This window comes from Eupeodes corollae, chromosome 1, assembly GCF_945859685.1.
Source record: "Eupeodes corollae chromosome 1, idEupCoro1.1, whole genome shotgun sequence".
Taxonomy (NCBI): Eukaryota; Metazoa; Arthropoda; class Insecta; order Diptera; family Syrphidae; genus Eupeodes; species Eupeodes corollae.
The window spans coordinates 9,383,425-9,402,093 of NC_079147.1; the positions used below are offsets into that span (position 1 = coordinate 9,383,425).

The following is an 18,669-nucleotide window of genomic DNA, read 5'->3' on the forward strand; positions in this document are numbered from 1 at the left end:
AAACTACTAAAAACATTATTGCCTACAAAATAAAATAGTTTACGTTTTGTTTTTGAAATCGAAATTGTGGAACTGTCATTTTTGACAAGAATTTAATCTGACAGGTCGCATTCACAAAGGTAGTGGTCGCATTCACAAAGCTAGTGGCTACGTAGTCAAGGGATTCTGATTGGCTAAATCTAACTACAAAATTAGTTGAAATTTCTCCTCCGACGTAGTGTAAAATATTCGGCTACAAAGTTAGTGGAGAATGATTTTGACGTTTCACAATCAGATGCTCGGTAAACCACACGAATTCAAAATGAAATTAATAGTTCAGTATTCAAATATTTATATAAATCATTAACGTTGTGTCTTAAATTTGATTTTATTGGATTTAAAAACACGAAAGATAAGTTAAAGTTATCAAATCAAAAATGTTTCTTATTTTATATATATGCAACTTTTGAATGATTTTAATCATTCTCAGACCCAAAGTACACTTATTTACGAAGGTAACAAGAGCTTTCTCAGGCTCATATGTCAGCAAAAGATCAAAACATATTGACACTGAATATTATTTGCGTACTATTTTTTATGAAAAAAAGGACTGTTGGAATTTTATATAAAAATTGCTGAATATCGAAAACATAAACTTTTGTTAATTTTTTGTAAAAAAAACTGTCAATTCGATTTTTTTTCAAAATTTTGTTGAACGTTGGCAACAATCATTTTAAATAAAAGCCAATACCTCAAAGTTTTGGAAAGATATTTGAGTCGAAAATCAATTTTTACAAACTTTGAGTAATTTTTTTTTATAAAAAAAACTGTGAATTCGATTTTTCTCAAAATTGTATGAGATGTCAAAAACATTATTTTTCGTTGCACAAAATTGTTTTGGAGATGAAATCATATTTTGGTCGTAAAATTTTTCGATGTGACAATTTTTTGTTTTGTAATACGTTACAATATATAATATAAAATTTAACTCAAGTCTCTAGCGTCATTGGTTCATGAGATATTTAGGGTTAACCAAATTTGTTTACCTTTTTTTTAAACTGCTATGGTAAAAAAACCACCCAGGCAATTTTCTTGAGAGCCCTTTCTGCCTTATTATCTGCATAACAAAATTTATTTGAAGTCGATATCTCTTCTGGTTCTTGAGCTATGGACGACGAAAAAAACGTCGCGAACGTACGGATGTACGAACGTACGTGCACACGCACGCACAGAAATCTTTCTAAAAATCTTTTATTTCGACTCTAGGGACCTTGAAACGTCGAGAAATGTCAAAATTTTCAATTTGACAAATCGGACCCATTACATTAACTTCCAATGGGAAGTTTAAAACACATTCGTCTATTTTAACATCGTTCGAACTGTTTTCTTTTTAAACTCCGTGTTTGAAAAGGCTTAACGAAAAATAGTATAGAATCCATCGGTGTAGCGGATCTCATTATACTTTTAAGAATTTTTTTTTAGAAAAAAGTACATCTGCTTTTAGAAATGTCATCCGAATGTCAGCATACTTCAAAGACTTACTTCTTCAATTAAAATTATTAAATTTAATTCTTCATTGCTTTTTGTATTTATTTAAATTGTTTCCTAGCTACACGATTAATTTGTTGTATAAAACATTTTGATATAATAGTAATATATAGTATAATAATATTGTATGCACGTTTATGATCACAATCATTTCCATCAAATAATTAAATATATATATTATAACAAATAAAGTGTTGTCCTTATATTGAAATAAAAAAAAAATAAAATAAAACAATTCACAAGCTTGCTTTAATTAGCGCTTAAGAATAAAGACTTTTTGTTGTTTTTTTTTTGAATATAAACATATTCATAACAGTTTTGAATAAATATGTGTATAAAAATATATAATATTTGTAAGCTTAGAAAATTTTCAAATAAAATCAAAAACGCATAAACTAAACAGTCATAGGCTTTATGATAATATAAAGTTATGGCACTTTTACGCCATTAACATTTATGGAATCATTTAATGATACTCAATATTTGTTTTTGTCTCGTCTATATAGTATTTCTAAAAGTATACAAAAATACAACAGTACTCGTAAATTATTAGTCAAATGGGAAATGCGGTAAATCTTGGCTAAGATGGGAGGATGAGGATGCATTTTAAAAAATAGTTTAGTCCTTTCTTCCAGGGATATTCGATTACCTACAATATATATTTTTTTTTTTATTTTTCTGCCTTAATCCGGATTAGGCAATAAGGCACTTAGTGTTACGCATAAATTCTTATAAACATATTTAATAAAAACAATATCTAAGCGGTTTACTTATGTAAATACATAAAAATCTGCAGATTCTTATAGAAAACAGTAAAATAATAATATATAAAAAGTAAAACTAAATAGTCGTCATAATAGTTAACAGCAGGCTGCATAAGAAGAAGAAGAAGAAATAATTAATCAAAGCATAAAAACGCTTCGCTCACGACAACCCAAATAATTTGAGAGCATTGAAAGCTGTTGCCAGGGCCACCTCGTCAGGTGTCTTCTTCATAAAAGCTGCTATCATCTCCACTATAGCCGGTAGGCTACATGGTTCGTTTCGTTGAAAAGTACAATATCTTAAAAAATAAAACAATCCAAGTTCAAACTAAGTTCTTTAGTTAAATTTTTAAGTTACCTATGTAAATATAACAGAGATCTCTCTGTTATTCCAGTCTTAACATGTTGTGGTAGCTTGGAAGCTCTTGTGTTTGGGTACATAAATGGCGAGTCTGTTTCGACGAGTAGTCTATCCAACGGCAGTGTACCGTCTTCTAAAAGTTTTCTTACTCCAGTATCTGATTTGTCCTTTTGAAAAGCACAATAAAATAATAAATTAAATGTATTTTGACGACGAATGAAAAAAAGTAAAAAGTTTACCTTGCATAAATAACCAGTTAAGCTTAAGTAAAATCGTCTATCTAAATATTTAACCGCCTCCTCTGTTGTACCCATAAAACCTCTAATTATCACTTGTGGTATGTTCGGATATCTGAAATTATAAAAATCAATTAAAGGAAATATGGTTAAAATAGGTAAAATCGGTTAAACTATTTGGATCTTATTTAAAACAATTAATGAAGGAATTCAAGGAACTTTGTATTAGAAGTTGCATACTGGGCCATAGAATTTCTCCATGGCCCAGTACCTAACAAATATGAATTTGTATCTTCTTGGGGTTCTCCGTTAGAGAAGATTGACAGGACCAAGTTAATCCTTTTTTGCAGTTCTGTCTGAAACACGATTTTAGATTTTTCACTATATTTATTTTAGAAATGACACATTCTACCAGTTATAAATTAATATATGCAAGGGAGTTTTTGTTGAACTGTGGATAGGCGATTGATGTTTTTTATCAACGTAGCTAGATATCTCGATCTCATTGATTCACTGTGAGAAGGCATTGATTCAGTTTGTTGTTTGCCGTCTATTGTTTACTTTAAGATGTCCAGCGGTTTAAAAGAGCACGAAGTCCAGAACACAGACTATTTTTTTTTTTAAGTTTGATATAAGTATACACACGGCCATACCTATGAAGCTGAGAAGTCTAACAAAGAGATTTACAACCTTCTGGACGGACCCTGTGCAGCCTGTCCGGAGTACGATTTCAAAGTCGTGGTCGTTGATTTTAATGTTAAAGTTTGGAAGGAAAATATCTTTAGCGGATTAGTTGGGAGCTTTCGCGACAGACAACACCTTCCGACTAATCGACTTTGCTGCAGCCCGTAATACGGTGAGTAGTAAGAGGCACTAGATTTCCCAGACGAAGGATACAACAGCCCAAAATAAAGTAAGGATCGCCTTACAAATACTTGGAGCTCGAGTATTTAATTTGGGTTATTTTTTTTTATTTTTTTCCTAACTTTGAATGTAAAAACTAGAAAAAGGGTTTTTTCTAATATGCTGTGCCATTATTTTGATCGATTATTAGAAAAAAGTATTTTATACTTTTTGCACACTTTTTCGACTTTAAATTGTATAGAAAAAAGTTCAACGAGTGGTGCTAAGATCTCAAGTGATTCAGAATCCTTATATATTTCTTAACTTAAATCCAAAAGATCAACTGAGCTAGGGTGATTGGAATTGATGAAGTCAGTCATTTTTGTCCCTGGTTTTCCATGGAAAATTCTTTGGAAGAACGATTTCTCTGTATTGTGTGTGGTGGATTTAAAAAAGATGATTTTATTTAAAAAAGGTTAAACCTTTTTGTTTAATGTTTATTACCTAAGATTTTCAAGAGTCTTAAAGCAAATTAAGACTAGTGACATCATACATACCACAGACAATAATATTAAAAGTCTGGAGTTAATGGAGAAGTAATAATAAGGGTCAAAGTAATATTGATCGTTTTGAATTGCAGAGAAGTAGTGAATGCAGATAAATTTGGGCATTATACTAAGAAAACGGCAGAGCTAAAGTATCCTGAAAAACTACTCACACCTACTCTACACAAAATATAGTTTCATAGTCAAAATATCATTAAATATCACTACGACTTGGAGAACTGTCTGAAAAAGAAATATCGATATCAGAATACGTGTAAAGTTTCAAGAATTCAGCGAATGAGGACCTATTTAACATGCTTGCAACCTCTTCGGATCCACTTATTTCTTCCTTAAGGCACGTGAGAAGCCAACAAGATTGGAAAGAACGATAATCTCTAGAAATGATGAGTTTATTACACATTTTCCCGGACTTATGTAGCCTTATTTTTATAGCCTTTTTTTATTTCCCTCAAGATAAAAAAAAATTAAAGCAATAAATTTATTCGTTGAGGAGATATGATTTTTGCAACCAAAAAGTCAAAACGGGACATTGTTGCACCGCACAGTGGTTCGGGTTGTATGGGAGAGCGGAAAAAAGTCTGTTTAATCTAAACGGTTCAACGGATTTATATGAAATTTGGCAAACATGTTAAGATTAGTCTTATACATTTGATGTTATATTTAAATACAATTTTTTTTTAGTAAAACTTGTCTTAATGGCATGGCAAGTCTTAATACTTAATATTGGCGTTTCGACAATTCTGCTTGTTAAATAATGCAAGAGCCTTATCCGGATCGAATTGTGAGCAGGAAAAGCAATCTGATGTTGCTGCATAGTTTATCTCTTCTTGAAGAAATATGTTTCTAATTTCGTCCCTCTTATAGCTTTTAGCTCGATCACAGCATTCGTCAAAACTCTTTCTTGGTTTTCTCATATTAGTTGACGTTTCAGGCAATACAATTAGTTCTACTTCGAAAAATCCTTCGAGCAAATGAGTGTATTTTTTTCACAATGACTTTCTTTTTCTATGAACTGCGTTCCATAGACTTAAAAAATGAGACATAAAACGTTTCTTTAATTCTGACAGCACAGTTTCCATTTGTTCAGAAATTAAGTTGGGGTATTCCCTTAGAAAATACGGTAGAAGATTTTGAAAATCATGACCATTAGTAATAAGTTCACTACACAACACCGAATAAGGAAATTCGATTGAATCCATTTTAATGTATTGAATTCATCATATATGTTTGGTATTATTTCACTTCACTTTCACTTCTGGGTTGATCAAAGAGTACACATTTTTCTTAAACACCTTGCACAAATGCTCAATAACTCAATACTTTTTTTTTACATAATCTTTTATGTATATAGATTTAAGTAAAAGATTTTATTCTAATAATCCTAGTAATAAAAAATTAAGCAATACACAACAAAAACAAAGCAATCAAACTTTAAATATAACACATTTCCATTTCTACCTTTAGCAAAAAATTAATTAATATCATATATGTAAGTTAAAATATCATGAAACTATATTGTTTTTCATGTGTTGTTTTCAAGAAAATTGAGTTCAAAGTAGAAAAATGTGCCCAGGCAGAAATAAATGATTTTGCCAAAATCGAAATTCTCAGACCTGGGTCCATGTATTAATTTTGTTTTATTTTTAAAATAAAGTTTGACATTTTTTCTTTCTGGCTTAACCAGTTCATTCTGACAATTAATACGGAAGAAATCAAACTTTTTGGTAAACACCACTGTCAAAACGGAGTTTTTTTGAAATCCAATTCAGTGAAACATTTTTGATCATAACTTCCACATCTGCACGTATCTTCAGCTGATTTTGTCTGTGCTTTAATATGAATGTATGGAGCATATGCTGGCATACTTACTTTTTTTTGCTTTTTTTAAATCAAAAAGTTAAAAAAAACGCATTTTTTTCTAGTAGTAAAGCTTCAGACTACTTATAAATATTTTTTTATAAATAAATAATCAATATTTTTTTTTAGATTATCGAAAATAGACCAATTAAATTATTTAAGAAGCTAGAAAATTTATTTAAAGGAACTTCGGAAAAAACAACTAAAAATTTGTTGAAAATACGGTTCGCCATTTGAGTAAAATTATTTTTCAACTTTGAGGGCTTTTAAATCAGAACATACAATATACACTGCCGCTCATCTGAATAGGTACACAAATATTTTCACCTTACTGTTGACCTCTCTTTATATGTATTGCAATATTACTTTTTTTATAAATGCAATGTATAGGAGCATCATTATGTGCTTGTTTTTGGAGAAAAAAAATTGTCTTAGCTTACCGTTATCCTCACACGGTAGCAAGACTAAATGTATTCATAAAAACAAGCAATTATTTTGGCTCATCTGAATAGGTTCAACGAATGAAATGGAATAAAACAATACAAATTATTTAAATTTAAAGATTAATTTTACTCTTTTGTATTGTATGGTTATTTAACAGAAGTTAATAGCGAGTGTTGCCACCTCTTCTTGATATAGTCTCGTAAATTCGATTTGGAATGGAACTATACAATTTTTCCAGGTATTGAAGCGAAATTTCTGACAATGCTTTTTTATTGGTTGCGATTAATGAATGTTTGTCTTCGAATTGCCTCCCTGACTCGTATACTTTACGTGAGAGAAGTCCTCTTACATTCTCTATTATGTTAAGGTCAGGGGAGTAGGGGACACACACCAGCATCTCTACATTTTGACTCTCAATCCACTGCCGTACTGTACTCGCTATATGGATAGGGACATTATCATGTTGGAATGTCCACGATATTGGTCCAAACAGATCAGAAATCTGTGGGAAGGCTTTTTCTAGCACACCTTTATAAGAATCTGCATTCATTCTCGATGTAACAAATTGGAGCTCTAAGGCTCCGTAGAAGGAAATAGCTCCCCACAGCATACCACCGCCTTCACAGCTATGCAGCCGACTTAAATAATGCTCCTCTTTTGGAAATGAAAGTAATAATTAAAGCTATCAGGGCCCTCTATCTGAAAAAATCACTTTTTGTCACTCTGACTTTCACGACATGTATTTCTTACAAGACGAATTTCTTTTCTAGATTAGTTAAGTGGTGTTTTTTTCTGATTTCTTTTTCTTTTCAAATGAGAAGCACTTTTAATCACGCGTTTTACCGTAGTTAAACTGCAATTGACACCGGTTTTTATTTTTATTTTTGACGCGGAATCATGAGAATTAGAAGCTGCTCTGATGATAGCACGTCTAGCCATTGATGTGGTGGTATAAGTGCCTCCTTTCATGGTTTTTCCATAATTTTAGATATTTCGCAAGTAACTGCCTACCAAATTTTGACTTCTTTTAATTTTTCTCGTTATAAGTCGTTGGCTTAGGCCTGATTCCCGAAATGCTTTTATTTTGCCTTTTTCTTCCTCGCTTAAAGATTTACCGCGACCTATTTTCACCGTTAATAGAAAAAACACACTAACACACTAAATGCTTATTTTTATGACTAAATTAAGTCTAGCTACCATGGCAGGATAACGGTAAGCTTTCAGACAATTTTTTTTCTCCAAAAACAAGCACATAATGATGCTCTTTCATTACATATATAAAAAAGATGTAATATTGCAATACATATGAAGATAGGCCAACAGTAAGGTGAAAATATTTGTGAACCTGTTCAGATGAGCGGCAATGTATATGTTAAAAAATACTTTTAAATCATACGCTCGAGTTATCTAACAGTACTTAAACATAAATTTTAAAAGGATAAATATGACTTTTTAAAAAGATTTTTTTCCTCTCTTTCACCACTGTGCACCGGCTCTACAAAACTGCTAATCGGCATCTTAGTGTAGAATCGGCACGCATGCTCTTCCAAACAGCAAAGTAAACTAGTCACCGAAGCACATAAAATTGAATGGGCATCACGAAGACAAAAGACGATGGATTGGTTCTTTTTAATAACAAAGACAAAATTTGAAAAAAATGTATGATTTAATTCAAAGTAGAGTAGAAAAATTAACATTGATGAAGTGATTTACGTACTCTATTCCGAATTCTGCTTTATTGCATTTAACACTGTCCAGAAGTGTTGTTTTACTTAAAACAGGAAATGATTTCAGAGACTTTCGATAAACCCATGATTATCCCCACAATACAAATCTGAATTCCTCCAATATCATTCATCATAAATATTATCTAACTCCAATAGAATAGGGCGTAAAATAAAGTTAGTATCTTTATTGCTCACATTGCAAATGATTGATTGACACTTTTTTTTTGTTAAATCTACAAATAGTAAGTTGCAGTTTTGAATGACATTGCAACAAAAATAAGTGAATATAATATTTTACGAGTACCTAACCTAAACTACTTTATCTTGATGATTTCAAGTTATTTTGAAATTTGAACCATTCTTAATGCACTAAATCATCAGCATGTTTAAAAATATTAATACGACACGCATAAGTAATTTGTAAAGTATTATTCACAGAAAGTGAAGTGGTTTATATTTAATCTTGTTGTGTTTTATGCGATGGGCATGAAAATAAATACGACGCATTCCTTGAAGGCAGTCAATCTTATACAATAAATAAAACAAGCTATATCGAATATCTACTCGTATCATAAATAAGATTACCAGTTACCTAAGGTCTTTCAGACTTACGAAAAAATAAAAGATATTACCTTAAATATCTCTGATTCTCAATCGACTTTGTGCATTTTTAAATATTTTAAAATAAATGCCATATCTAAATTTTGCGAGAAAATAAATAGAAATCATAGTCTCAAAGCTGTTAAGGTCATTGAACCAATATTTTTCAGCAATAAGCGTATTTCAATATTGCCATGTTAATACTCACTCAAAACCTTTTTAATGAATAAATATATTATAGCCAACATTTTTAATCACTTAGCACAGAGTTAGCGCTTCCAAATTTGCTATTTACTGCACATTAAGAGTCTTAAAAAAAAGATTTTAAGTAACTGCTCTGGGTGAACAAGGTATGAGTGTATGTAAGTATTAAGAAAAGAAGGGAACTAATTACGGGTATAGATGATGGCAATCCCAATTAGCGCTGGTGTTTAAAAGGGAATTGATATAATATGACAAAATGGTACAAACATTTTTCAATTAGTTTGTATTTTCGTTACAGAATGTTACCGTAGGTCACTTATAGTTCATTAAAATCTACTGGGTCTGGCAAAAAGATCTCCCATATTTTAAAAGACAATGACAAAAAAATAAACAATTTTACAGAAACATTTTATTGAATTTTTTAAATTGGAACCAGCCTCCTTTGTGGTTCGTAGTTAACTGATTTAAGTTTGGTTGCAGGAAGGTCTCAATCATGCGACAGTAGCGATCCGCAATAACTGTAACTTTTTGCCCATTTTCTTCGAAAAATACGGACCTAACACGCCAAATTCAGAAACAGCACACCAAACTGTGACATAAGGGCCACGCTATTATGATTACTAAAAACGGCACGTAGACCTCTATATCTATCTATACCCGGAATACCATTTTATCTATTAATAGCTTTGAATATAAACGCCTAAAAATACGGGAGGTTTTTCTGCCGGACCCTGTACAAGGAAGCCTTTCCAAAAAATATATATCATGCGAGCAGTATACCATTGTGACATATCTCTTATTTTTCCATACCAAAAAATCCCAGTTAAAGTAGAAACCCTTACGCGAACCGTTTGACAATATGTGAAAGCCAACTGGGACGGTCTCAATGACTTGGATTCCAGATCTAGCGCAGATATGATTACAAACTTAATTCTTTGTGGAATTAGAAATTTTTATGCCGAATAGGGTAAAATCTATCAACCTATCTATGAAGCCAACCTCACTGAGGAAAACCGGAATAAGATGAAAAAGCTAGAAAAACCTGTAACGGACATATTCGACGCATGAATTTTGAATGAACAGAAATAACGGAAAAAAATACTGCACTGTTCCAAAATTCACAAGCTTCTGGTCGTTTGTAAGAAAATGTGCGTAACACTACGTCAACGTCGGATCTGACGCTAGTTTCCAATGACTATCCTTTTGTAAGCTCGATTGATAAAGCCAATTTGCTTGCAGCACAGTTTTCTGCTAAATCGAAGCTGGCAATAAGTGACATAGTTTCTCCTTTACTTTAAAGCGTCAACCATTCTATGGGATGAATCTTCTTTCGCACTCGATAAGTTGCTAGAGTACTAAAAGACCTTGACATTCACAAATTCGATGGCACGGATAGTATCCCTGGTATTGTTTTGAAGAGATGTCCTTTTTCGCTGACAAAACCACTTCTTAACCTTTTCATCTGCCCTACTCTGCTGGCCCCTTTCCGAGTGGATAGAAAACAGCATTTGTCTAGCCTGTCCCTAAAAAAGAGCAAATCCTGCTCATTCTCTAACTATTGTCGAATTGCACTTACGTTTCTTTTTTCCAAAGTCATGGAAATGCTGATCAATGCTCAGCTTAAGAAAGAAATATATAGCAATAAGCCTTTTGGTGATCTCATGGTTTATCTCACCGAACAGTGGAACAAAAGTTTACATCGTTTTGGAGAAAGTAAGTTTATTGCACTTGACATTTCAAAGACGTGATAGAGTTCTGAATTAAGCTGTTTTCGAAAATGCGTGCATTTGGAATTAATGTACCTCTTATGGTTAGAAATTACCGTCTGAACGGTTCAATTCAAGTAGTATTGGACGCGTTTAAATTTGATACCTAGAAAATAAACGCTGATGTACCCCAGGGCTATTTTTGTCTCCGTTACTCTTATATATGGTAACGTAAAAAACACAACGTTTTAAAAATCAAGCCCATTATATTTAGAATTAAAGGTTGTAAAGACGCAGCAGAACACGTCAACAATGCTTGCAAAAGACCTATCATTCTGCCTAATAATCACCGGATTACCCTTCTCATAATTCAAGACTACAACGAAAAATTTCAGCACAGATTTTCTGAAACTGTTGTCAACAAAATCCGTCAAATATTCTTCATACATAATAAGAGCCATGGTGAACAAAGTCGAACTCGCATAGTTGTAAGTCCCTTAGCAATTCTTCTTCACGAGGTCTTGTACCACCAAATTAATTTTTAATCTTGTATTTATTTAGTGTGCTGCGTTTTTGGTAGCTTTCATTTACAGGTATTGCCACTTTCAAGGAATTTCCAAATTCAACTCTTCAGAATTTTTCTTGTCTTGAAAATGTGCGACTAATGTTTGTTGCATTGCGATATCAGTTATGGGCCAAAGCAAACAATAAATAAACAATACTTGAATGATTAAATGTAAAGGTGAAATACAAAATAATCACAAAAACAGTTTCTCCAAAAAATCCATCCTTGAACTACTCCCAACCACAATAATCATCATCCAATTGAACTTGAGACACATTTTGAATGAACAAAACAAAAATGCACTTAATTTAATTAAAGTCATGATTCCGATTGAGAACGAAAAAGCCACAACCCATTCTGACATCATGCATATGCTCTCGAAAGAATTGAATTAATTGCCTGGATAATAATAACAATCATGATGATGATGAAAATTATTATATAACAAAACAGAAAGAAACATTTAAATAAAATACACAGAAGTATAAAGAAAGGTACTTGTATCACTTACTTGTCTAGTATTTGTAAGACATCGTCTTGAGCTGAACGCTCATGAATTAATACAGATTTTCCCAGACTGCACGCCAGCAGTATTTGCTTCTCGAAAATTTCCTTTTGTACATCGGGCTCGGAAAAGTCTCTTTGATAGTCAAGGCCACACGGACCGATGGCAACGCATTCTTGTGCCTCAGCAATGTGTTCAAATTCAAACCAACTTGTTGGTTCTTCTATGATTGACTTTGAGTCATGTGGATGTATGCCAGCAGTCGAATAAATTATGTCTGGATAGATTCGAGATAGTCGTAGTGCTTCTTTGCTCGATTTGACCGATGTGCCTGGAACCATTATTTTTTGGACACCTACAAAATATATCAAAATACAAATATTAAGCTATTGTCTATTTATTCAAAAAAGAAGAAGCAAAAGCAAATAACAATCGGAAGAATAATTAAGTAAGGAAATAATAAACAGACACACAAGATTCAAGCTTTCAAAATCGAAAAGCGAGTTAAATTGTTTATTTTAAAAAACACACTATGCAGAAATACTCGGAAAAAGAGTTAAGTAGTTTATTTTCAAATGGAATAATTGATTTACATTAAAATTGCAAGTAGCTAAGAGTTTGGCCTATTTTTGAGTTTCAATTTTGTTATATTAAAGTGGAACGAACGCAAATTCCAAATAATTCATTTACATTATTGAATAAACATTATATCACAAAATAAAATTTGAATTTTTCAAGAATCTGGAAATTTAAATATTTTTTTTTGGACCAACACCAAACTGGTTATCATTTCTCTTTTTTGTTTTTATTGTATTATATTCGGATGTAAAGAGTTTGTAACACCAGAAGATAGTTCCAAATGGAGAGAAGGTAATTCCAAGGTAATAAGTTAACACATCTGATAAATACAAGAAACTAATTGGTGAGACTTTTTCTATTTCATAGTAATTAAATTTAATTATGACGTATCAAATTAATTCAAAGTGTTCACATCAATCATAGTTTAATTTTAAATGACAGAAGTTTAAGAAAAGACGAACTAGATTGACTTGTGAAACTGAAGATAATTAGTTTGGACCGAGTTGGACAGCTAGTAAGGGTCTGGTTCGTTTGAAGTTAACTTAAGAAAGTCACTTCGTGCGATGAACTTTACAGGGTTGTAGATTTAATGTGAATTTCATTTGTTCCAAAAGGAAATATCTACCAGCAGCAGCTTTTATTCACACATTCTTCTTGGAATTTTGCTTAAAAAAAAAACAAGTGGTTTATACATACTTCATACGGAGACTGCTTTTTATATTTCCTGCCTTTGTAAAATGAAGTACTTACTCATTTTTGAGAATTTCTGTTTTAGATTGTTTTGGTTAATTTAGCTGCAAAATATGTCTTTTATGGTTGGCTATGCAAAATCTGGTATTGTAAAGCCTTCATGTGGCATACATATCGAGAGATATAGGCTAGCTTAAATATGACTAATATAATAATAAGATATTGCTTCATACTAATTTGAGAAAAAGATATGTGATAAGACAATTCAATGGTTGTGCCTTTATACAATATAGGCAAAATTTGTCAAAGGTGATGAATCGTAATTTTATCAATAAGCATGAATCTTTCAATAGTTGCTCGTAGAGCAATTCCAAACAAATATTCGGCTGTGTCTTAAACCAAACATTTGGAATGCTTAACAAGCATTTGTTTGCCGAGAACATTTGATAAAATGGGAAAAACAAGAAATGCAAGCCTCTATAAATTATTCATTCCCCATTAAATTTGAAATCGGGTAATGATAGATGATAAATAATTGAAACGTGTCTCGTTTTCTTGACCTTTCTAAGAAAAAATTAGAAAACTTTATCTTTTAGTTGAAATCTTAATAATGACATACAACCAAACGCTTAATAAAAAATGGATCTTATACATTTTTTGTAACAGCCTACATAATGACTTTCACAAGATCCAGCCATACGTTCAGACCCTACGGAATTAACTTAGTAACTTTATCTAACTTGATGTACTTTAAGATTTAATTATCTTCCATGAATGACCAGATAGATACATTTCTTTATTACAATATATAAGTTTTACATTCTATTAAAACTAAGAACATAAGGACATGGCAAAGCTGCCGTCTGCCTGATAGACATTTTTTTTAAACTAAAATACATATAAGTAAAATATAACAGTTTTTAAATCTTCAATAAACAGTTTTTTACATTTTTTATTTTTTTATCAACTTATTCGACTTTTAAAGAGAAAATTGTTAAAGAAAAAGCGAATCTTAAAAAAGGAGTAGTTTTTTGTTTAAAATACAATTAGTTTATAGAAGATCATAGTAATGATAGATAATTTTGAGATACATTTTATATTTTAAATTTGAAAGATATTACAATTTTAATGATTTGGAGCATACCTAAATATCTACGATTCAATTTTCACGTGATTTGAAACATAAATATTTAAAAGATATAATACAAAACAAAATTAGCATTTAACTATTACAGAACAAAAAATAAAATAGATGGATAGATAGATAGATAGATAAGTTCTTTATTTTTTCAATTTTCTTATAAGTACAATATTTCATGATAAAAGATATACAAAGCATGGCTTTATAAGCCGTCTGCCGGGAAAAAAACTAATTAAATAAACAACCAAAAACAAAAGTACAATTTGAGTAAAAAGAGAGAATATTTCACAAAATAAGTTTCATAGTTAAAAAAAAAGAAAATTTAAATATAAATACATATAAATATTAAAGAAAACTATTTTTTTTTAATTATTATTTTCATAATGTGACTTTTAGTTTAGTCAAAACAAAGAAAAAAAAGAAAACATTGAACCATATGGAATAATGTTCACCATTAAAGTATATTTTGATATATATATAGTATAAAAAAATGCAATAACAGGTATTTAATTGTTTACTAAAAAATGTGACTTTTAGTTTAGTCAAAACAAAAAAAAAAAAGAGGCTGGGATGCGACCCACACTGATAACTTCCCATCCCGTCTGTCGATTTGTCTTGCTTAAAAGTTTGTCTATATGTAGCTGTATCAATTTTTACCAAATTTGCGTACTATTTTTTATAGATTTTATTTTTTATGAAAAACAGATTGTTGGATTTTTATATATAGAAATCACTGAATATCGAAAACAATATTTTCTGTAAAATAAAATAAGTTTGAAACCAATATTTTTAATTTTTGAAAAGCTATTTGAGTCGAAAGTACATTTTTACCAAGTTTTAGTATTGTTTTTTTAAGAGTTTTATTTTTTGTAAAAAAACCGTCAATTCGATTTTCTTCAAAATTCTATCGAATGTTGAAAACAATATTTTCTATAAGATTAAATTAGCTTGAAGCCAATATTGTATAGTTTTGAAAAGATATTTGAGTCGAAAATCAATTTTTACCAACTTTTGTTAAATCAATTCGATTTTTTTCAAAATTTTTCTAAATGTTAACAACAATATTTTTTGAAAGATAAAAGCAGTTCAAAGCCACTATATACAATTTTTGAAAAGATATTTGAGTCGACAATCAATTTTTACCAACTTTTATAAATTTTGTTTTAAGGTTTTTATTTTTTGTAAAAAACTGTCAATTCGATTTTTCTAAACATCTTTCAGAATGCTTAAAACAATATTTCTTATAAGATAAAATAAGTTTGAAGTCTAACTTTCAAGTTTTTGAAAAGATATTTGAATCCATATTCAATTTTTACCAACTTTTGTTAATTTTTTTCGGTTTTTAATTTTTTATAAAATAAACTGTCAATTCGATTTTGTTCAAAATTTGACTGAATGTTTACAACAATATTTTTTAACAGATAAAAGTAAATTAAAGCCAATATCTCAAAGTTTTGAAAATATATTTGAGTCGAAAATCAAGTTTTACCAACTTTTATTCATTCTTTTTTAGGTTTTTATTTTTTGTAAAAAAAACTGTCAATTCTATTTTCCTCAAAATTTTACTGAATGTTGAAAACAATATTTCTTATAAGATAAAATAAGCTTGAAGCCTAAATTTTAAGTTTTTGAAAAGATATTTGAATCGATATTTAATTTTTACGAACTTTGAGTAATGTTTTTTTTAGATTTTTATTTTTTATAAAAAAATCTGTCAATTCGATTTTTCTCAAAATTTTATCGGATTTCAAAAACATTATTCTCCGTTGCTCAAAATTGTTTTGGAGATGAAATCATATGTTAGTCGTTAAATTTAGGAGGTGACACATTTTTTTTTTCAGTTTTTTTGATTTAGAAAAAAAACCGTTAGATAGATTTTTTTCAAAAAATATACTTCTCTAAAATCACGTTACAGTCTATTATATAAAATTTAATTCAAGTCTATAGCGTTTTTGGTTCATAAGATATTAAGGGTTAACCAAAATTTTCACCTTTTTTTTAAACTGCTATGGTAAAAAAACCACCCACGCAATTTTCTTGAGAGCCCTTTCTGCATCTTTCTGCCTTATTATCTGTATAACAAAATTTATTTGAAGTCGATATCTCTTCTGGTTCTTGAGCTATGGACGACGAAAAAAAGGTCGCGAACGTACGGACGTACGGACGTACAGACGTACGGACGTACGGACGTACGAACGTACGTACACACGCACGCACAGACATCTTTCTAAAAATCTTTTATTCCGACTCTAGGGACCTTGAAACGTCGAGAAATGTCAAAATTTTCAATTTGACAAATCGGACCCATTACAATAACTTCCTATGGGAAGTTAATAAGGAAAAAAAGAAAAATATTGGTAATGGGCTTTTAGTTTAGCTTAAACAGATAATGGTTTGTAAGTGAGAAAAAAAGCAAAAAATAGGAAAAGAACTGTATATTTCTCAAGTTTTTTTTTTTAATTTAATTTTTCAATTTTAAGGACTTTTACTTTGGTTAAAAACGAAAAAAAAGGAGAAGATACAATCACATTAACATCTTCTTACAACTCAAAACAAACTCAAACACTCGTTTCGATATTTTCGTGCATGTGAGACATAGCGTATAAGAGGCTTCCAGCCACGATCTCCGTTTAGTACACCGACACATTCCTCTTGGGAAAGAAAACTAGAATAAAAGTGGAGCCTTCGGATTTCCTGTAATATTGGACAAATTGCTAAAAAAAAGCAAAACATCTTCGTTTTGACCAAGGTTGCAAAGGGAACACACAGGGTTTAAGTCTGTTCTATGAGGTCTATAATTCAAATCGAGCGTTTCCGTTCTGATCTTGAAGATAAAGCTCATTTCAGAAACTGTAAACTCTTCTCTAAAATAGTTTCTTTCAACAAGTTTCAGATTAAGTTGTCTGTATATATTCCTGGATGTTGATACAGTCCCTCTCGCAACACAAAGCCTATACATCGAGTCATCTATAACAGAGATACATTCATATAATGCATTTTTTATTGCTTCCACATTGTCCACTGGCAATGATATTGAAAGGTTATGTGCTACAGCAAAATCATACCAATTTTTGACCGGACTATATCCACAACTAAAACAAATTTTAAAGATTTTTTTTTGCAAGTTTTGGTCAGATCGCTTCATAACTCTGATCATAAAATCGGCGGTAGCCTTTAAGTTTTTCAAGAAAATTTGAGGTAAGCCTGTCTCTAGGTGGATAGCATAATTAGGAGTGTTAATAGGTAACCTAAAAATTCGCTTGAAAAAATACCTCTGTATATTTTCCATTTCCTCCAACTGTTCGAAACCATATACTTCATTACCATAGCAAAAACAAGTATTCACGGTGGCATTGAAGACTTTGAATTTTGAGATTGGATCTACCCGTTTATTTGCGAAGAACTGGGACCACATTGTATTTATTGCAATTTTTGCAGCGGTTGTTTTTTCTTTTATAAAGGTTTGAATTTTAAGATTATATGTCATTATATACCCAAGATACTTAAATTCATTAACGACCTCAATTATCTCACCATCTAAAGTCCACTTCCGCCCATAGCCAGTTGATCTATTTCGAGATCTAAAAACCATTATTTTGGATTTGGTGGTATTTATTCTAAGATCCCATAGATCACAAAACTGTTTCAGCTTGTTTATCTGAAGCTGTAGAGTAAGTGGACTGTCTGATAAAATCACTAAATCGTCAGCATAAAACAAGACTTTAAGTGTAATATCCCCGAACTGAACTCCCCCAGGTATACTCTTTTCGACATCGTTCATATACAGTGCAAACATGATAGGGCTTAGAACACATCCTTGAGGGACATTTGCTTCACAACTAAATTCTCTAGATACTTTTCCACCATTCTGAACAGATGCCATCGTGTTTTCGAGAATTTTTTTGTAGACTTTTTTTTTTTTTTTTATAATAAACACACACTCAAGGGGATATTACTACCCTTATTATGCAGATGCACAGTGTGAGCACTAGGAAGAGGAGAGAGGGTTTAAAAGGAGATGTCGGTGCACATTGGTTTTGAATTCCTGAATATTGCAATGACTAGGAAAGACAGAGTGTGGTAAGGCATTCCACATTCGCGTAGTACGGCTAAAGAACGAATCTCTGTATTTGACAGTACGACCGAAGTTGGGCTCGAGGGTATACTGATGAGCATTCCTAGAAGCGCGAGTATTACGGTTGAACTGTTTAAGGGGAGGAATGCAACTGGCTATTTCACTAGAGCATAAGCCGTTAAAATAACGGTAAAAAAGGGTCAGACAAGAGACCTTACGACGATGTTCAAGCGAAGTAAATGAACTTATGATGATATTATCACCTATCAATTTAAATGC

General features: G+C 31.1%; 1 protein-coding gene across 1 annotated transcript in view; it reads right to left on the bottom strand.

The window, feature by feature from the left end:
* Positions 1-1,543: 1,543 nt before the first annotated feature.
* LOC129939320 (3'-5' ssDNA/RNA exonuclease TatD) overlaps positions 1,544-18,669 on the bottom strand; it is a 28,953-nt gene continuing 11,827 nt past the window's right edge. Inside the window, exons 2-5 of the mRNA XM_056047295.1 lie at positions 11,912-12,260; positions 2,892-3,003; positions 2,650-2,819; positions 1,544-2,590 (exon numbers count right to left, since the gene is read on the bottom strand). Coding sequence (XP_055903270.1) covers positions 2,452-2,590; positions 2,650-2,819; positions 2,892-3,003; positions 11,912-12,260 — 770 coding nt within the window. The 3' untranslated portion in view covers positions 1,544-2,451. The remainder of the gene's footprint in view (positions 2,591-2,649; positions 2,820-2,891; positions 3,004-11,911; positions 12,261-18,669) is intronic.